The sequence below is a fragment of the Suncus etruscus genome, chromosome 18, assembly GCF_024139225.1.
Source record: "Suncus etruscus isolate mSunEtr1 chromosome 18, mSunEtr1.pri.cur, whole genome shotgun sequence".
NCBI classification, from domain to species: Eukaryota; Metazoa; Chordata; class Mammalia; order Eulipotyphla; family Soricidae; genus Suncus; species Suncus etruscus.
In genome coordinates, this window is record NC_064865.1 from 3108994 (window position 1) to 3130375 (window position 21382).

General features: G+C 51.4%; 1 protein-coding gene across 2 annotated transcripts in view; it reads right to left on the bottom strand.

The window, feature by feature from the left end:
• The window catches only part of MRPS18A (mitochondrial ribosomal protein S18A), a 145218-nt gene extending 123981 nt beyond the window's left edge, over window positions 1-21237 (bottom strand). Inside the window, exons 1-6 of one of the 2 annotated variants that reach the window (XM_049765540.1) lie at window positions 21108-21237; window positions 10491-10522; window positions 6582-6689; window positions 3049-3172; window positions 2848-2917; window positions 380-544 (exon numbers count right to left, since the gene is read on the bottom strand). In XM_049765540.1, coding sequence (XP_049621497.1) covers window positions 400-544; window positions 2848-2917; window positions 3049-3172; window positions 6582-6689; window positions 10491-10522; window positions 21108-21219 — 591 coding nt within the window. In that variant the 5' untranslated portion in view covers window positions 21220-21237 and the 3' untranslated portion in view covers window positions 380-399. Of the gene's footprint in view, window positions 1-320; window positions 545-2847; window positions 2918-3048; window positions 3173-6581; window positions 6690-10490; window positions 10523-21107 lie in introns of those variants that run through there. The other variant, XM_049765539.1, reaches the window with a different exon arrangement.
• Between the last annotated feature and the right edge of the window lie 145 nt (window positions 21238-21382).

Genomic DNA, 21382 nt, shown 5'->3' on the forward strand with positions numbered 1-21382 from the left:
GCTGAAGCCTGCGTGCTGACCTGGGAGCTCACTCTGCTGCATCTGGGGGACCCCTCACAGGAAGTCTGTGAGGCCTGAGTCAAAACTGGCTGTCAGCAGCCCAAGGTTCCCACCCCCCCCAAGTTACTCCCCTCTCTTCGCCAACAGTAAGCACTCCCAGAGTGGAGTCCAGAGGTTGGTTTATGATGTGCTTTTGGGGAAAATGTCCCTCAGCACCAAGCGCTGATCTGAGGGCAGTTACAAGACCACAGCAGCTGCCTACAGGCCACTCAGCCTTCCCCGGCCACTGCTAGGTCCGCCAAGAGAGTCAGTCACAGGGTCCCTCCAGCTGTCTCGGCTGAAGAGCTGGGGTATGGTGGGTGAAGAGGGCGCTGCGAAGTGCAGGGGCTCCATGACTGGTCACTGATAGAGCACCAGGGGTCTCGAGGAGTAGCAGACATTGTCTTTGAGGAGAGGAGACCCCACAGCCATTTGCACCTTGTTCCAGCGGTGGCCTTTATTATAGATGGGTTTGACGGACCGGCGAGACCAGCGGGTCAGGTACCTGTGGAAGGAGGTGGGAGGCGGTGAGGGCTGAAGCTCAGGGCATGGGGAGACCAGGCCTGGGACTCTAGCTTCCAGGGTCAAAGCTGTGCCCTGAAAGCAAGCCCAGCCTTTCCCAAGGAGCAGGGCTTTTCCTGGGAGCAAGTGTGGAGTTGCTGAAGCAGGCGGGAAGCTCCTGTGTGGCCAGGCACTCCCTGGATCTTCGGAGCTATTTGTGTGTATTGCTGGGAGAATGAGTGGAGGAAGGGAGAGGGGGTGGGTGGCTGACATATGCACAGGGCGCCTTCCCTTCCCCATTTGGCTCGCTCTGCCACCCGGCCCTCAGGGAGTTCCCTGGGTAGCTGTAACTGGTGGAGACCCCTGACCCTCACCCAGCCCATGATGGGAGCCAAGAGTGAGGGCCTGGTGGGTGCATGTGAGTTAAGGAAAGTTCCTGTAAAAGGGGGGGAGGGAGGGTAAAAACATGGCTGCCACCCAATACTCGGCCTCCTCTGGGAATGGCCAGGGCCCTGCAAGTTCCCGGAAAAGTGGTTCATGAGGCTGGAACTGGAGCTTTGCTCCATCCAGAATGAAACCTGGAACCTGTCCAGAGAGGCCCACCCGGTGTCCTAAAAGCTCAGCCGCGGCAAAGGCCAGGATCCTCCCTGGCCTCCACTCTAGGCTGGGGTTCAACCCAGTGGCCTCGAGAGACTCACATGAACAGTTTCTCAATTAAACAAATCAATCACCTTGGCTGCAAATCTTGAGATAAAAGTGAAAAAAAGACTGCTGATAAATCCAGTTCAACGGTCCTGCCCTGCCCTGTGTTCTCCAGCCCTGTGTAAGGGGGAGGGGCAGAGCTTCTCCCAGAGGAAGTGAGAAGCTACAGGAGGGGCAGGCCCAGGAGGCGAGAGGCCTGGCCTTGTCCATGCTCCCACCGGAGACACTGCAGAGTGGCCGACCTGCAGCTGGTGCCACTGGGTTGGCAGAGGAAAGGTAAAGGGACACACCTGGCAGGTGCCCTGGTGCATGGCAGCTCACAGCAAGCGGAGCAAAGGAACAGGATGGGCTCCCCAGGAACATTCACTGGGATTCACAGAACTCAGGAGTGCTTGAGAGACGTCCAGGGCCTTGGGAGCAGGAGAGCCCTGACCTGGAGAGTCCGGGGACATGAGGTTGCAGCTAGTCCTGCGCCTGGTGCCTGTGGCACCGAGAAGCCAGCTGGCAAGGGGGCCCTGTGTAGCCTCCAGGGAGCTCTGGGAACATTCCAGCTCTAGGAAGAGCCACAAATTCTTCCCAACTCGCCTGCAGGGGTGGGACCCGAGGCCTGTCACAGTCATCAGCCATCCTGTAGCCTGGACCCCCACCCCGCCCATGGGGTCCCTGGGTGGCCTTTTGCAACCCAAGAGCTCCACACATCATCAATCCTGTGTCACGCGAAAGGGGGCCGGATATATGGGAGGAAGCCTGGCCTGGCTTCAAAGGCCTGGGGGCAATATAGATGTGTCCTTGGGCTCAGTTCTGTCTCAAACATGAGTGTGTGTATAAGAGAGAGAGCAAGAGTGAATGTGTGTGTGTGTATGTTGGTGGGAGAGATAGGGCAAGACTGAATATGTATATGTGTGTGTGTGTGTTGGTGGGTGTTTAGTTTCCTAATAGTCTACACATAGCACATCTGGGTGAGAAAGAAAAAGGTTAACATCTCTCCAGGCAAAGGACTAGCTGGCAATGTGGAAGGTGCAGGCAGATGCTGCTACCCCAGATCGACTGTGTGTGTGTTGGTCTTGTTTTCCTCCCACCATTAATTAGTGACCCACAGAGAACAGTTCCAGAGGTAGGGGACAGGGACAAGAGGGCCAGTCGGATCCACAGCAAACAGGGTTATCACAGGGTAGGTGGGAATGGGACTTCTGTGCTCCGAGTGTGCTGCGGCCACACTGTGCTAGAACTGGCCCGGTCTGAGTCCAGGATCAGGGCTCCCCTCTTCCTTTCCAACTTGGGATTCCCCTGGCCCCAGGAAGTACTGCTGGGCAGGTGAGCACCACAGCTCGAGGTCACCAGCAAATCACACAACTCAGAGATTCCCACTTGCTCAAGTCTGTGTCTCCATGGGCCCACGTTGCCCTTGAGTGACCCAGTTCTGGGGCATTGAGTATCTGCAGACGTGCCGCCGTTCCCACGGCAACCCCATGACCCTACACAGACTCCCACAGGCTGCCCCAGCTAGCCGGGCAGGCAAGCAGGCAGACAGCGGGCCTGGGAGTGCTGTGGCGGCGGTGCTGAAGGGGGAAGTGTCGGATAGGCACCCACGTCCGGGGCTCTTACCGGTTGAGTTTTTGTTTGTTCCTCGGAACAAATCCTTCGGGGAGTCGAGGCCTGTGATTTGGCAGCAAACCTGAGGGAACAGCAGAGCTGGTGAGGGTAGTCTCTGCAGTGGTGGGGGACCAAGGGGAAGCTGGGGGTGCTAACTGGGGAATGAGAATAATGAGCCCTGGGCACCTCTGGGATGGTGCTGCCCATCTCTACCTGCCCGGTGCGCCATCTTTACACACTCCTCGATCTTGAGATGTTCCTCCCGGCACAGGCCCGTGACGCTCCGGGGCAACATGCCGCCGTGTGGCCGGATGAACTGACTGAGCAGGAGAACATCCTAGTGGGAGAGAAAACAGGCCACAAGAGGAGTGAGGGCGGGTGTCTGGTGGGGGGTAGGAGGGAGACAGTCCCAGAAGGCCTGCTGGGCTGAGGTTCTCCTAGGACTCTCCGGAGGCTAAAATCGCTGTCCGGCGGCCACTCCCTCCATCAGAACAGAAGAGAAATTCCCACTTGATACAACTTCTTAATTTATTCTTTTTTTTTTTTTTTTTTGATACAACTTCTTGACCACACTGACGACCCCAGGAGCTCTCGGACACCCCCAGCCCCGTCATCTTTTGACCATCAGGTTAAAGAACAGGCACGTTTAGGAAAAAGGAGGGCCATGCCTGACAGAGCTGGGCAAGGAGTACTGGGGATCGGAGGATGTGCAGTGTTAGGGTGAAGCTCAAGGCCTGCCCATGCTTGACGAGCACTGCCTCTCGAGCGCCATCCCTCCAGAGAGCAGACATCGCTGAAGAAACAGTACATGGGGGGGAGGGGGCAGCGGATGACAGCACAGCGGCAGGGCATTTGAGTTGCATGCAGCTGATCCAGGATGGACGGTGGTTCGAATCCCAGCATCCCATATGGTCCCCTGTGCCTGCCAGGAACGATTTCTGAGTGCAGAGTCGGGAGTAACCCCTGAGCACTGCCGGGTGACCCCCCCAAAAACAAAACAAAACAAGAACCAATACACGGGGCTGGAGTGATAGTGTAGTGGGCAGTGTACTTGCCTCGTACGCAGCCAACCTGGATTTGACTCCTGGGACCAGAGCCCCACCGGGAGTAAACCCTGAGCAGAGAAAGGAGTAACCTGAACATTGCCAGATGTGTCCACCTCTCCCACAAGTACCACATATTTTCTTGCATTTGTTACCAGTGTCTTTCTGGAAAACTAAAGACCTTCCTTTCCTTTGGTGAGGTCAGGGGTTACGTCCTACCTAGACATACAAAGGAAAGCCTCGGCTCTTTTCCATTGGAGGTCTACAAGCTGCAGGCACTCCTACTTCAGCTCTAGAGACTCCCGGCCCAAGGGGTGCAGGGCTGCTAGGTTAACCACTTCCTCTAGCTGCTATGACCAGAGACTGTTAGAATTTGGGGCTCTGGGCGAGTCAAGGATCTGAGAACAGATAGGAGACCCCCGTGCTCCCTCCCACCCAGAATGCTGAAGGGGTTAAGCCAAACCACTGCGCCCCACCCTGCCTGGCCCCCAGAGGCCTGGCAAGCAGTTCTAGCAGTCATGATCCACGAGCCGACTTGTTGCCCTGGCAGGCGCCTCACTGGATAACCGCAGATTTGTTTTAATCACTGAACAGCTCCTGAGGGACCCAGGCCCCCAATTCCCATCCCTGTAATCTCCAGAATCTGATGAAAAGAACTTGGATTGGATGATCTGGGGCTAATAAACTGGGCTCGGCCCCAGGGCCCCCCCCCCACCTCTCCCAGTCCCTCCTTGCTGCCAAGCAAGCTGAAGGCTTTGTGCAGCTCAGGAGAACAGTGTCCTGAGTGAAGAGGGGGAAAGGAAAACAACTTTCGCCTTCATCTCAGAGGAGATTGGGTTTCTTCGGCTGGATAAACAGGGCCCAGTCCAGTTCCTGGAAATGGCTGTTCAAAAGCGTGCCTAGGGCAGCCTGGGAAGTGTGGGGTTCGCCTCCCAGCCGTGGCTGAGATTTCCAACATGCCCTGACTCCATTCACTTCATGTCACAAAGCGCGAGAACACGTCCCCAGGGCCACAAGCTTCCCATCACACCCGTCCCACCATCGGCAGAAGGTCCCAGGGAAGCTCAAGCACACCCCAAAGGGGGTGGCCGGAAGCCAAGGCTCCCAGGCCGGGAGATTAGTTGGGTCACTGTGTTCAGATGCCAAGGGCACATGACCAGCTACCAGGATCTTTGCCCTCAGTCACCCTATCCCACCGAGGCACACAGGGATAACTTGCAGGTCACCTTGGCCTAAAACCGGAATCACCTGAAGCCTAAAAATAAAGCCTGGTGCCACCCATGGAATCTTGAAGGGCGAGCATGGATGTCTCTCCAGGGCCAGGACTGTGTGTCTTTCCCTGGGTGCTTCCCGTTTCCAGGGAGAAACTGGGATCAGAGTCCCAAGTGGGAATGTGTGGATCCTGGTTTGGAGCCTGGCGAAAGCATAGCCAGTCAGTTCCCTATGCCCCAAAGCGCCTCCTCCTTCATAGGTTTTGATGCTTTTGTTGGTGGTGGTGGTGCCAGAGATGGAACTCATGGATTCACACAGCTGAGAAATGTCTACTTCTGAGCCACCTTTCAGCTCTGGCTGTGGCTGCTGTGTTTGATTTGGGGCAAATCTGGGCTTCCTCCTGAATACTCAAGAGCAACTCTTGACAGTGATGGGGAGAACCATGGGCAGTGTCACAGTGACTGAGTGTATCTAAGGCAACTGCCTTAGCTCCCTATGCTCTTTGGTGCCTACCATATGTCTGACGCAGTGTGGGGCACATTCAATACAAGGGGGGGGGAACACGACGACTGTGTATGGTCTATCACTGTTGTCAATCCACCATTTTCTTCTTTATGAGGAAATGGCTCTGGAAGAGTTTAGCACACAAGGGTCTCTGTGGCTCCACTTAGGGCAGAGACAGCCACAGCCCCCAAAGCACTGGGTGAGTGCCTCAAGTACCCCCTCATTAGAAAAGGAGGCAAGGGCCCGGAGAGATAGCACAGCGGCGATTGCCTTGCAAGCAGCCGATCCAGGACCAAAGGTGGTTGGTTCGAATCCCAGTGTCCCATATGGTCCCCTGTGCCTGCCAGGAGCTATTTCTGAGCAGACAGCCAGGAGTAACCCCTGAGCATCGCCTGGTGTGGCCCAAAAACCAACCAACCAACCAACCAACCAACCAAACAAACAAACAAAGAAAAGGAGGCAAGTCCAGCCCCAACTCCATCCCAACCCTCGGTTGCAGGGACTGGGGGTGGGAGGACAGCCAGACAGGAAGAAGTGGAAGTCGCTGACTCTGACCTGCTGCACATTCAATTCACAGGGGGAGGCTCAGACCCGCTGGGGCCTGGCTCCAGCCCGCACCTGCAGTCAGTACCTGGAGGTGGCTCAGAGCAATATTCTGAGAATTCTTTTTTTTTTTTTTTTTGGTTTTTGGGCCACACCCGGTAATGCTCAGGGGTTACTCCAGGCTATGAAAGCTCAGAAGTTGCTCCTGGCTTGGGGGACCATATGGGACGCCGGGGATCGAACCATGGTCCATCAAGGCTAGTGCAGGCAAGGCAGGCACCTTACCTCTAGCGCCACCGCCCGGCCCCTCTGAGAATTCTTATGTGCAGTAGACTGAGGAACAGGGAGGACAACACACCATGTCCTTGGCAGGTCCCTAAGAGCAGGGACATACATATATGCTGCATCGTGGTGGGAAACCCCCTCCACCCTGGTGACACTCACCTCATAGTTGTATTTATGTTTCAGGTTCCAGCGACAGATGGGGCACTGGCCAGTGGGGTTAGGGGGGTTGGGGCTTTCCTTGGGAGTCTCTGTGATCCGGCCTTCGATCTAGAAGGCAGAGAAAGAAGAGTCAGCGAGGGAGAAGATGGTGCAGATCCCTGCATGCACACCCCCCCTCCAAATGGTGTGGAGGGGTCTCTGTTGGGGGTCTGGGGAGTAGCTCATAGGCCTCTCCACTGCCTGGTACTGCTGGTGCAGCTGTTCTCTCTCAAACCTTGGGTGGCCACAGAGATGGGGTTGGTGGCCTGCAGGGGAAATGTAAAAGGGACTTCATGCTGGCAGCAGGAGGGAGGGTTTGCTCTACCAGCAAATCCCACTTTTCCTTCTCAATGGAATACCACCAAAAATCAGCCCTCTTCCCTGCTTGTTGGAAAGACTGAATACATGCACAGGCAACGTAATGGTAGTGAGAGAAATAAAATGCCTGTCTCAAAGATAGGCAGAGGGTTGGGGAGGAGGGAGATTGGGGACGTTGGTGGTGGGAAGGTTGCACTGGTGAAGGGGGGTATGCTTTTATATGACTGAAACCCAACTATAAACATGTTTGTGATCATGGTGCTTAAATAAATATTAAAAATATAGAACTTCTATATTGAAAAAAAAATACATGCACAGGGTAATGTCAAACTACTTAGATGGAGCACTCAAAGGAAGTCTCACTCCCAGTCATATGCTTTTGGCTGTGTTCCTAAAGGAGTCTCTGCTGGGGCACTCAATCTGCCATTACTTAGTTGTCTACCCCAACCCCCAATGTCTGTGATGTTTTTGACGCTCACAACTAGGAGAGAAGGTACTCCTGACCATCCCACAGTGCACAAGATGGCCCCCACCAAGAATAAAATGTAGTATCTGGTATTCAGAGTGTCAAGGAAGTGATATCCCAGCTGAACCTATATGCAGGCAGCTCCTTGGCTGCTCACCTGCCTTTTTCCTCTCTTAAAAATACCTAGGAGGGGGCCGGGCGGTGGCGCTAAAGGTAAGGTGCCTGCCTTGCCTGCGCTAGCCTTGGACGGACCTCGGTTCGATCCCCTGGTGTCCCATATGGTCCCCCAAGCCAGGAGCAACTTCTGAGCGTTACTGGGTGTGGCCCAAAAACCAAAAAAAAAAAAAAAAAAAAAAAAAAACCTAGGAGAGGGGCCGGCGAGGTGGCGCTAGAGGTAAGGTGTCTGCCTTGCAAGCGCTAGCCAAGGAAAGGACCACGGTTCGATCCCCCGGTGTCCCATATGGTCCCTCCAAGCCAGGGGCAATTTCTGAGCGCGTAGCCAGGAGTAATTCCTGAGCATCTAACGGGTGTGGCCCCCCCCCCTCAAAAAAAAAAAAAACCTAGGAGAGGGCCCGGAGAGATAGCACAGCGGCGTTTGCCTTGCAAACAGCCGATCCAGGACCAAAGGTGGTTGGTTCCAATCCCAGTGTCCCCTATGGTCCCCCGTGCCTGCCAGGAGCTATTTCTGAGCAGACAGCCAGGAGTAACCCCTGAGCACTGCCAGGTATGGCCCACCCCCAAAAAACAAACAAACAAACAAACAAACCCTAGGAGAGGGGCCAGAGCAGTGGTGCAAGCAGTAAGGCATCTGCCTTGTCTGCGCTAGCCTAGGACGGACTCCAGTTCGATCCCCCAGTGTCCCATATGGTCCCCCCAAGCCAGGGGCAATTTCTGAGCGCGTAGCCAGGAGTAACCCCTGAGCATCTAACGGGTGTGGCCCCCCCCAAAAAAAAAAAAAAACCTAGGAGAGGGCCCGGAGAGATAGCACAGCGGCGTTTGCCTTGCAAACAGCCGATCCAGGAGCGATTTCTGAGTGCATAGCCAGGAGTAACCCCTGAGCGTCACCGGATGTGGCCCCCAAACCAAAACCAAACAAAAAACAAAACATCTAAGAGAGGGGCCGGAGTGATAACACAGTGGAAGTGTTTCAATTTCCAGTATCCTATATGGTCCCCAAGTCTGCAGGACTGATTTCTGAGTGCAGAGCCAGGAGAAACTCCTGAGCACTGCTGGTATGGCCCCCAAACCAAAAAACAAACAAAAACCCTAGGACAGGGCCAGAAAGATAACACAGGGAGAAAGGGGCTTGCCTTGCACACAGCTGACCTAAATTCAATTCCTAGCAGCCCATATGGTCCTCAGTGTACCAATTAGGAGTAAGACCTGAGAACAACTGAGTGCGGCCCCCAAATAAAGGAAAAAACACCAAAAAAAGCCAGAGGATGTACCCCACCTTCCACTTTGCCTTCCTATTTTGGATGCTGCCTTTCCAATTCCACTGAAGCCACATGTGACATGACCACCATGGCCCAGCTGTATCCTGTGACAAAGCCCTGCATTGATGCAGCACAATAAAGCAAGGGTGGGGAGTTGGCTGCAATGGGAAAGTCTTGCTGGCTGAGGCCTCGGACTTAGGATGGGGGGGGGGGGAGATACATCTGGGAGAGATGTGACTGTCTCCCGAGAGAGAGCAGGCAAAGGACAACGGCGCTGGGAGCCATGTTAAGCTCTATGGATGCTGTGAACAAACACCTTTCTGCCAAAGCTATTATAATGCAAGTAGGGCAGGAATAGGGATGGTGGGGGATAGTGTGTGTGTGTGTGTGGGGTCGGGGAGGAGATGTGGCACATCTTGAGGGCCTGGGATGGGGAGAAGGAGAACGCATATGCTGAGCCCCCAAGCTGCTGGCTTATGCAGTGATAACAGGTCAAAGCACAGCACTGTTGTGAGAGAGGCGATGGGCTTGTTCTGCAGGTCAGATGCCCAGGGAAGCACCTCTTCCCCCAAGGACTGGAGATTGGCTCAGGGACCCCAGTCTCCATCTTCATTCTCCAGCATGCTTACCCCACAGGAACACTTTCTACTCCAAAGCCAGGCTATGTTTTTCCACTAGCACAAAGTTTACAGAGTGAAATGAAGTGTTTTTTTGTTTTTTTTTCCCTTTGGTTGGGGGAACCAAATAAGAAGGGAGGGAGGGAGGGAGGTCCTACAGGGAAGGGAGGACCCTAAAAAGGAGTGTTCAGAGGCAGAGCAGGGAAATGGTGCAGTGTGTCCTGGGGTAGACTTCGGGGTGGGGGAACCCCTCAGGGGTCTATTCTGAGGGCCAGCACTGCTTAGGGAGGACTGAGCCTGGTGGGCTGCCAGAAGGTTAAATCCCTGCTGACTTGGGGAGTCACAGAGGCTTCTGGGAACTCTGTGGAGAGCCTGAGGATTTTCCAGAGACACGGAAGGCCATGGGAGAATAAGGTTGTGTTCTAGAGATTACGGGATAATCTAGGCCCCATGACTCCTGACCCAAGGTGGTGGTGGTAGTGGGCCAAGGAGGGGAAGGGGGGGACGGGGAGAGATGAAGACCCATTTTCGCTCTCTCCCTGCATGCAGACAGGCCAGGCCCCACAGTGACGCCACTCTAGCACTCTGGGCCTCACACACACAGGGCAAGGGCTCTCTGTGGCGCCACTGGCTCCCAGAGTGTTGCCTTTCAACAGCACAGCGGCTCTGAGAGCATCAAGGTTCAGGTCTGAGGGCCAGGAGGCCAGCCCTTGGCACTGCTTCCTCTGGCTCACTAGCCCCACTGCCTTAGTTTCCCCTTTGGGAAATAGATGCATCACCTGCCAAAGACACTAGGAGCAAAGGCCTCGGAGACCATCATGCAAAAGGCCACTTTGAGCGAGTCAGCGCTGCCTTGGGTCCAGGCACAGCGACTGGTCCTGATTAGTCCCTCCGCAGCACACAGCGTGGAAAAGAGCAGACGGTGGGATTTATGGGCACAGAGGGAGCTGACCCTGGAGCCAGGAGTCTGGTTTGCAGCCAGGCAGTTCCAAGTGTTGGAGAGGTTGGGAGTGGCCACCTCGATGATACTTACTATGGTCGTCTTCCCTTCTTGGATCTCGACCACTGCAGAGATAAAGGGGGGAATTAGGCCAGCCGTTTAATAAGGAACAGGGAGTCTCAAGTAACAGTTCAGTTCTACGCAGGCAGAAACACGGAGCCCGGTCTGCACTCTCCCACGGCCCCCAACTGGAAGAGCGAGCGGGCAGGGATGCCCTCCAAGGGCCAAGGCTCGATGCCCTGTGGGTGTGTAGGCACTGGGGGGGGGGGGTTGAGGGAGGGAGAACTCAGATGCCCAAGTAAGATCATGTCTTGGATTAGCAAGCAATTGGTTCTGTCCCAGGGAAGTGGTCTGATCCTACCCTACAGTGATCATTAGCAATGAACCACCTAGGAGTGCATATTCGTGCATACGTGTGTGTGTGTGTGTGTGTGTGTGTGTGTGTGTGTGTGTTGGGGGGGCAGCCCTACGGAAGGGCACACACTCAGGCTGCAGTGTTGGTGAGCTTGGAACAGACACCGATCCCGAGGAACTGGAAGTTCAGTCTGAAAGAGCATGTGGGTTGCATGCAAGATTGCTCCTCTTCTCCAATCCTCACCCTGCAAGGGTGGCACGAGGTCACCACACAGAAAAGGGATGGGTGGAAAAGGGACCCACAGGCTCAGGATGCAGGCCAAGATTCGTGGAGGGTGCCACAAGCCCAGACTTGAGCATCATCCTCCCATTCACACTGTCTAGGGCAGAGATGTCTGAGACAGTGAGGAGAACCCAAGGGCCAGCAGAGGCTCTTCCAAGCACCAGGCTGCAAGAGTGTCCTCTCTCACTAAGCTGGCTGCAGTGACAGATCTAACTACCTACCACAGAGGACCCACGGTGACAGCTCATGTTTGCAAACTGAAGCAACACAAGGCTTGTGGAGTTCACTTTCATTTCTTCGAGAGAAGCTGCTGCAGCTAGTCTAGGAGCTGCTAACCAGCAGATACTCAAGAGGCACTAGCTGGAGCTTTGGGGAACAAATTTCTCATGGTCCCCTTCAGACAGTTAATTAGCACAACAGAGAATCTGGGCCCACACAAACCAGGGGAGAACTGCCAAAATATCATGACCATATTTTACCAGCAGCTTGGCTACCACTATTCCGTTTGCCTCAGCACCTAGCCACTGCAAGAAAAGATACAAATCAGAAAGAGCATCCAGTTCTCCAGTGGGAACACAGACCTCATCGAGACAGATCCCCACCAGCAAAGACCCCAGGCCACTTGGTCTGAAGGGGCTCAGACCCCAAAGTGCTTGACCTAAGGACACGAGTGGAACGTTTTTAGGATTACATTTCTTCTGTATATCTACCGTACACACTAAAGTCTCTAAAATAACAGGCACTGCTTTTGTACTAAAAGCAAACAATGAAGATAGAAAGAGAAGGTCTAGGGAGACACATGAAGCGATCCTAGCCCAGCCAGAGGCCCATGGCAGCAGCATCTGTGTTCACTGAGCATTGTGACCGACACCTAATTGGACACAGACCGCCTGGACTTGTTCCCCGTTTGTTTTCTGGGCAAGGCCATTCATAAAGACTCATTACTCTGACCAACCTGAGAGTCTCGCCAGGTCCAACCCTGGATACACAAAGGAGCAATAATGGCCAGAAAGGCCTGGAGGTTTTCTCCAGCGAACACTGCACTCACTCATCAATTCAAAGGCAGAAGGGTTTGCTCCCCGTAAAAGCAACTGCGTCACCCCACACACGGATCTACTTGTTCCGAACAGAGACCAGCCCAAACGGGATGTGGATGAGACTCAACCTGGTGCTCAGTCTGGAGGCCAGCACAGATGCCAGGGGATGATCATCGCACAGTGTCTAACAGGAGGACCCTGGCCTGGCCCAGTAGGGCTTCCCAGGCAAATGCACCAAAGTGAGGAGGAGGCCAGATTCGAATAACAACAGGTGTGGGGGTGTGTGTTTTTTCTCCCCCCTTCTTGGTATCTGGGTCACACATGACAGTGCTCAGGGGTTGTGTCTGTTGGTGCTTGGGAGAATCCGGTGGGTGCCTGGGATTGAACCCCTTGGATGAGCTCCAGGGGGATAGGTTTAGAAGAATCCCTAGAGGTAATACAAGGAGAGCCACATTCCCCCAGAACAGTGCCTGGAACCACAAAGCGGATAAACACGTGGCTCCCCAGCTCTGTGGAGACACTTGGGCCCCGAACCATGAGGTAAACAAGTCTAACAAAACATGCATCACTCCCGGCAGAGACCCAAACCCTGAAGTCATCCCGCCGGCCCCTGGAAACGAGATCAAAGCCTGTGGCGAGCTCGGCTGCTCTTTAGCTCCCCACATAGCAACCCAGAGCCAGTGAATCATCTTACTACAAGCCAGTGGCTAAAACAATAGGCAGATGCTTATCTTGTAGGGATAATTTGTCAAACCAGAAGGAATGACCTGAGAACTCACAGGGGATGGAGTCAGGCAGGGTGGGGTCTCCCTCTCCTGGGGAGGGGCAGAGAGGCCTGGCTGGAGCCTGAGGAAGAGAGTAGAGCTTAGACTCTGAAAACAGGAGATAGGAATCAAAATAGTATTGATTTCCAATGTGCATGCACAAACCAAACAGAACCTGAGCTCCATTTCATCCCTGGCTGCCTCGTCATTCAGGGGAAGTGGGGGGTGGTGAGGAAAGACTGGGCTAAAGAGAGGGAGGCTTGACTGGAAAAATTGCTGAGAAAGAGGTGGGGGTCGACCTCAAGGTCTGAGATTCGAAGAGACGTGAAGGCCCCAGCGGTTTCAGACACATGCGTGAAAAGATGCGCTTCACAAGGGGACAGTCCTGCTCCACCTACTCTGGCTCCTTTAGCTGGCCAGGACGACTTGGAGAGAGGAAACTAAAGCAAGTATGGGGACGTCACAGTAATAAAAGTCCGTACCTTGTAAAGAGGCCCTTTTAGTGCTTGAGTAAATACTCGCCCAGGATGCAGTCCAAGTCCAACTGAACTTTAACTGTCACCGCAAACAGGGATGCGGTGAGATGACAGTGAACCAAACAGGCCCAGAGACCACATAAACACATGGTGAACAACAGCGGCATAAAGGCCTAACTATTTAGGCAAGGAGGAAGCAAGGACGATGAATGAGGGCAGGGCGGCTCAGGAGGTGCCAGAAAGTAAGGTTCTTCTTAGAAAGAATCCATGGAAACCAGGTCCCAAGCAGCATATGCAGGGATGGAGTAAATGAAAGGCACGAAGGTTCAAGGGCGGCTGCAGCCTGCCATGGGGTCAGGGAGCGACTGGTGTGTATGTACCTGGACTTCTGGTCATAGGCTGCCTTTCTCAAACTCCTTTCTGGCTCAAGCTCCACTTCCTATTTACCTTTCATTCTACCATTGATGGTTCCCTATTATCCCACCTCCCCTGTTTTCTTTTCACACTCAAACTTTAGTCTGAGGAGTCTCAGGGCTGCATAAAAATCTCTTCCGGCCACCAGGTTACTCCCGACTGTCTCTTGAAGTCTTTTAGGCTTTGAACACGCTCGTTATTCTCCCAGAGCTGTTATGGGTGCTGCTCATATTGCCAAGCACTCTGGAATGCTTAAGTCCTCCGGCAAGCCCTTTCAAACCAAATGGAAGAAGGGGGAAAAATATTCCCTTCAGCTTTTACTGAGTTCAACACACAATCATTCCAGGTGTCTGACAGCTTGTTAATATTAATTTGTATGATCGCATGTTTACTTTTCTTGTTTTAAATACATTTCCTTCCAAAGGGCTCTAAGAATAAGGGAGACATGGATGCAATCTTTTCTCATTCTTGCATGGTCAGTCAGAAAGACAAAGAATGGTACTGGGCAGGAAGGAAGCAGAGAGAGGCCTGTAATGGAGTATTACTAAGATGAGACAGTGGAGAGAAGAACTGGTTTGACTTCCTTCTGTGTATAGCACGCAGCTTCAAATCCTTTGGGTCACATCTCCTCACCTAGAAAAATGTCACTCACATCCACCTTTAAGAAGACTGAATATGGGCCCGGAGAGATAGCACAGCGGTGTTTGCCTTGCAAGCAGCCGATCCAGGACCAAAGGTGGTTGGTTCAAATCCCGGTGTCCCATATGGTCCCCCGTGCCTGCCAGGAGCTATTCCTGAGCAGACAGCCAGGAGGAACCCCTGAGCACCGCCGGGTGTGGCCCAAAAACCAAAAAAAAAAAAAAAAAAAAAAAAAAAGAAGACTGAATATGGGGCCGGGCGGTGGCGCTGGAGGTAAGGTGCCTGCCTTGCCTGCGCTAGCCTAGGACGGACCGCGATTCGATCCCCCGGCGTCCCATATGGTCCCCCAAGCCAGGAGTGACTTCTGAGCGCATAGCCAGGAGTAACCCCTGAGCGTCACCGGGTGTGGCCCAAAAACCAAAAACCAAAAAAAAAAAAAAAAAAAAAAAAAAAGACTGAATAGGGCCCGGAGAGATAACACAGCGGCCTTTGCCTTGCAAGCAGCCGAACCAGGACCAAAGGTGGTTGGTTCGAATTCCGGTGTCCCATATGGTCCCCTGTGCCTGCCAGGAGCTATTTCTGAGCAGATAGCCAAGAGTAACCCCTGAGCACCCCCCCAAAAAAAAAGAAGACTGAGTAAAGGGGCTGGAGAGATAGCATGGAGGTAAGACGTTTGCTTTGCATGCAGAAGGATGTTGGTTTGAATCCCGGCATCCCATATGGTCCCCCAAACCTGCCAGGAGTGATTTCTGAGGAGTAACCCCTGAGCGCTGCCGGGTGTGACCCAAAAACCAAAAACCAAAAAAAAAAAAAGAAAAAAAAAAAAGACTGAATAAATAAGACTTAAACAAGAGCCAGAGCAACAGTACAGCAAGTAGGCTGTTTGCCTATCATGTGCTTAACCAAGTTGAGTCCCTGGCACCTGATATGGTTCCCTGAGCCCACCAGAAATGATCCCTGAGCAGAGCCAGGAGTAAACCTTGTGTACTGCTAGGTGTGCCCCCCCCCCCAAAAAAAAACCCAACAAGACAATTCAGTGCTATGTTGGTAGCAGGTACTTAATAATTATAATAAACCATAACTTTTATCTTTTTCCATCATATTTCACTTGAGGGTAAGGGGCATTGCTGGTAGTTTTCTGGGGTCACAAGTCTACCACATGCAAGGCAAGTGCCTTACTTCCTGTACTATCTAGGAACTTTAATGTTTAGGGTTTGGGGGCACACCCAGTAGTCTCAGGGCTTACTATTGGCTCTGCACTTTGGGATCACTCCCGGAGGTGCTCAGGGGGAACCATATGTGGTGCCAGGGATCAAACCTGGGTCAGACTCATGCAAGGCAGGCACTGTACCAAAAGTACCATCTCTGGCACCATCATCCTCTTTTATTGGTTTTGTGTGTCCCTCTCTTTTGGAAAGGGGTATTTTGATGATGTGGGCCGTTGCTCTTGGTGGTACTCAGGGAATCATGCTGTTTCAAGAATCAAACCCAGGTTTCATATATATATATATATATATATATATATATATATATATATATATATATATATATATATATATATATATATATACACACATATATATACATATATATGTTTCATATATATGTATACATATACATATATATATACATATATATGTTTCATATATATATGTATACATATACATATATATATATATATATATGTAAAACTTGAACTCTATCCCTGTGTGTCCTTCAAATTTGAGACTAGGATTTCTCAAAGCAGCATAACCAGCATTCCAGCCCAGGAAGTTCTTTATTATGGCTAGCCACTATAAAATGTTTGCCAACATCTTAAGCCTCTACTCACCAAATGTCAAGAATTAAAGAAAATGTCTCTAGACATTGTCCAGTGAGCCCCAGATGAGGTCCACAGCGTTAGAGTGAAAGTCTCAGCATGAAACGAGTGCTGAGGCCTCAGGAATCCTGAATAAAATTAAGGACCAAAAGGACTTTATGAGGGGCCAAAGTGATAGCACAGCAATGGGGCATTTGCCTTGCACATGGCTGACCCAGGATGGACACAGGTTCAATCCCCGACCTCCTATATGGTTCCCTGAGCCAGGAGCGATTTCTGAGCAGAGTCAGGAGTAACCCCTGAGCGCTATCGGGTGTACCCACCCAAAACAAAACGACATGAAAAGCAGGATTGAATTTGGGGGGAGTGGGGTGGGCCACAGGGCAAAAGCCCTACACTATTATTCCAGTGTGCTATCACTCCAGTCCCTGGATGATTGAATATTTTAACAAGACACCTGGCTCCTCCCCACAACTTGGTGTACAATATTGTTTAAGAGTAAAAAACGGTGGGGCCGGAGAGATAGCATGGAGGTAAGGCATTTGCCTTTCAAGCAGGAGGTCATCAGTTTGAATCCCAGCGTCCCATATGGTCCCCCGTGCCTGCCAGGAGCCATTTCTGAGCGTGGAGCCAGGAATAACCCCTGAGCACTGCCGGGTGTGACCCAAAAACCACAAAAAAAAAAAAAAAAAAAAAAAAAAAAAAAAAGAGTAAAAAACGGGGCTGGGGAAGATAACATGGAGGTAAGGTGTTTGCCTTTCATGCAGAAGGATGGTGGTTCGAATCCCGGCACCCCATATGGTCCCCGTGTCTGCCAGGGGCAATTCCTGAGCACAGAGCTAGGAGGAACCCCTGAGCACTGCCGGGGTTAACCAAAAAAAAAAAAAAAAAAAAAAAAAAGGAGTAAAAAACATGGAGGCTGGAGTGAAAGGAGGGAGGGCACTTCCCTTGCAAACAGCAGACCTGGGTTTGATCCCTGGCATCCAATATGGCCCTCTGAGCCTGCCAGGAGAAATTCCTGAGCATTGCTAAGTACGGTTTAAAAACAACAAAAAATTGAAGTCTCAAATTTTCCTTTGGAATACAGAACAATTCTTGCTTCTTATTTGAAACATAGCAAAGAACTGTTTTTAATTTTTAATTTTAGAAAAGTAAGTAGGGGCTAGAGAAACAGCACAGGGATTAGGCACCTGTCTTGGATGCAGCTGACCCAGGTTTCATCCCTGAAACCACAGATAGTCCCCGGGAGTAAGCCCTGAATACCACCACATGTGACCCAAAAAACAAATAAACAAGCAAACAAAACCAGGATATGTAAATTCAGCTATTTGTGTCAGACATCTGGTAGAAACTCTCAAAAATATTACGGGCAAGTTTCTTTGTGGTGTAGGAGCAGATGAGACACTTCTCTAAATCCTTTCTACCATGAGCATGATCTCTTTGTGTTCCAACACATACTCTATGGTGTTCTCGGCTTCCTCTGGGATCAGAGTTCAAGGGTCACTCCTGACAGTGCTCAGGGACCATATGTGGTACCAGGATCCAATAGACTTGTGCAAGGCAAGTGCCTTAGCCCCTAAAATATATCTCTAGCCCCTACCACTCTAAAGTGCTGTTAAGGCTTAAAAAAAAAACAGCTCTTGTGCTGGGGATGATACTTAAAGCAGTAGAACACTTGCCTTGCAGGTGTGAGGCCCTGGGCTCAGTCCCCAGCATTCCCCCTCCCTAATGCTGTCTTCATTAAGATTTTGCTTCTTGGGGCCGGGCGGTGGCGCTGGAGGTAAGGTGCCTGCCTTACAAGCGCTAGCCAAGGAACGGACAGCGGTTCGATCCCCCGGCGTCCCATATGGTTCCCCCAAGCCAGGGGCGATTTCTGAGCACATAGCCAGGAGTAACCCCTGAGCGTCAAACGGGTGTGGCCCAAAAACCAAAAAAAAAAAAAAAAAAAAAAAAAAAGATTTTGCTTCTTCATTTGTTTTTCAGCCACACCTGAGGGTGCTCAGGGGCTACTCCTGGCTCTTTGCTCAGGAATCATGTCTGCTGTCATGAGGGACCATTTGTGGTGCCTGGAATTGAACAAGTGGTGCCTTGGCTATGGACAAGGCAAGCACTCTGACCCGTCTTTTCTTTCTTTCTTTTTTTTTTTTTTTGTTTTTTTTTTTGGGTCACACCCAGCAGCGTTCAGGGGTTACTCCTGGCTCAATGCTCAGAAATTGCTCCTGGCAGGCTTGGGGGACCATATGGGATACTGGGATTTGAACCACTGTCCTGCATGCAAGGCAAATGCCCTACCTCCATGCTATCTCTCTGGCCCTGGCCCTTCTTTTTTGATCTTTTTTTTTCCTCTGACAAACATGACCATTCAAAATATTTCTCACTTTTTTTTTGGGTGGGGGGGGGGGGGAATCACACCTAGCGGTGCTCAGGGGTTACTCCTGGCTGTCTGCTCAGAAATAGCTCCTGGCAGGCACGGGGGACCATAAGGGACACCGGGATTCCAACCAACCACCTTTGGTCCTGGATTGGCTGCTTGCAAGGTAAACACCTCTGTGCTATCTCTCCGGGCCCATATTTCTCACTTTTAATTAGTTATTACACCCAAATCTTACCAACATAAACCACACACACACACACACAAGCGCACACACATACACACAGCCATAACTTATTCCATGTTCCATTATTTGTTCCTACTTCCAGCTGTTCAGAAGTGTCTATCCTAAAAGACTCAGTAGTCAGCCAGATTCCACCCTTTTCTTTTCTTTTTTTTTTTTTTTTTGTTTTTTGGGTCACACCTGGCGGTGGTCAGGGATTACTCCTGGCTGTCTGCTCAGAAATAGCTCCTGGCAGGCATGGGGGACCATATGGGACACCGGGATTCGAACCAACCACCTTTGGTCCTGGATCGGCTGCTTGCAAGGCAAAAGCCGCTGTGCTATCTCTCCGGGCCCCCTTTTCTAAAGCTAAGTTAAAACACATCCTTGAATTTACAGTTTCTGGTAACTGAATCTTGTCATACTTTTTTGTTTTGGGGCTACATCTGGCAATGCTCAGGGGTTACTCCTGGCTCTACTCGAGAATTACTCTTGCCAGTGTTTAGGGAACCATATGAAGTGCTGGAGATTCATGGGCTTGTGCAAGGCAACGGACCCTTTCCTTATATTTTACAGGGTGAGTCTCTAACCTGCATTTTTTTTTTTATAATTTTTTATTATGAATTATGAGAACAAAAGATGCAAAGAAAGAGGATAAGGTAAAGTTACAGTGGAAGGACAATCACCCATAACATAATTATCAGAAGAAGTCCCCTTGCTGATATCTTAACTTTGAATTTTCACCAAAAAAAGTTAAGATAAATAAAACAGAATCCATGTGCAATTACTTTTTCCCTCAAGTCCCCAGATTGTAGCACATTATAATATTTCTTAACAGCACACAAGGCAATCTAAAGCCATCAAGCTTACGTAACTCCTTAAACATTAGAGGCATAGTGTTTTTTACATTTCCATGTACATGCATATTAGCTTAAGTTAACCTCAAATTTTAAGTGGGTGTGTTTTAAGGATTAGAGTCAAAGGAGCACAGTAAAAACGGTTCTAACCTGCATTTTACTGGAGAGCATATGTATGCTAATTACAATCAAAATTCTCAAGAACAAAGATGCATCTACACTTTGCTGAGATTTCATTCCTTGGTAGCTTTAAGTGCAGCCACTTGTCTTGGTTAAAGTATTTTTTATTTTTTTGCTTTGTTTTTGGATCACACCCAGCAGTGCTCAGGAGTTACTCCTGACTCTACGCTCAGAAATCGCTCCTGGCAGGCTCAGGGGACCCTATAGGATGTCTTTCTGCATGCAAGGCAAATGCCCTACCTCCAGGCTATCTCTCAGGCCCCCGTGTATGCAGATTTCAGAAGAATGCAAAACAGAATCACCACCTGGCAGCTGCCAAGGTTTCATCTGTCTAAGGGCCTTTTTAGCACCCACCTCCCAGGGAAAAAGTTGCCCTGGAAGAAAGGGTTGGGAAGGGGGCCGGAGAGATAGCATGGAGGTAAGGCGTTTGCCTCTCATGCAGGAGGTCATCGGTTCGAATCCCGGCGTCCCATATATGGTCCTCCCGTGCCTGCCAGGAGCAATTTCTGAGCCTGGAGCCAGGAATAACCCCTGAGCACTGCCGGGTGTGACCCAAAAACCACAAAAAAAAAAAAAAAAAAAAAAAAAAAAAAAAAGAAAGGGTTGGGAAGATGCTCTTCCTGCAAGGCCTAGGGAGGGAGGGAGGGAGACGGAGAGAGGTAGTGTGAAGTGACTGAGTGAGTGAGCGAGTGTCCCTGTCCCTACCTAGAGATTCTCTAACGTAAATGATGTTGGTTCAGAAAATATATTGGCAGATCCTTGCCCCCCCCCAAAAAAAAATCCCTAAATTGGGGTAGATTTTTCTTCTGGCCTTACTAGCTACACAGATCTTTCTGTTCTCCCTACCACTCCGACCCAGCGTGCGTTTGTGTGTGTGTCAAAACCCTTTTTCTTCTGTGGATTTTCTGCTTTTTGTGCCTGGGACTAGGCTGGAAGGGAGGAGCTGCAAAAACTTCCCTTAAACATGCAGGTCTAAGATAAAAGTTAAGACTTCACCAAACACACTCTCCATACCCTCCCCAACTAGCTCTTTCTCATGGACCTAAGGAGGTGAAAATCAGAGCCTCTGGACTCATGGGGGGGACCAGGTCGTGTACCCCCAGAATGCCAGCGTCTCCCAATTTCAGATTTGCCAGCAGGGAAGGGAAGAGAGGTGCATGGGAAGCTGGAGACAGCAACGGCTAGAACTCTGCTCCCTGACTGCAGGCGGTCCTGCCGAGGTCCCAGACTCACCTTCTCGGAACTCGCGGGCCGGCGGCCGGGCCCAGCGGGTGGCGACAGGGCCAGCCACCAGTCCCCGCAGCAACTGTCCGCAGGTAGACATTAACCTAGTGAGCGCCGCCATCTTGGAGCCGCCTTGACCTCTGGCGCACTTCCGCTTCCGGGGCAGCGCGCGCAGGCGCAGTGGTGAGCAGGCCTTGAGCCCAGTGGGCCTCCTGTTCCTAGGCATCTGCTGTGTCTTGTTTCTTGCTTTCAACTCTGCAGAGTGGCTCCTACGTCCAGTCCAG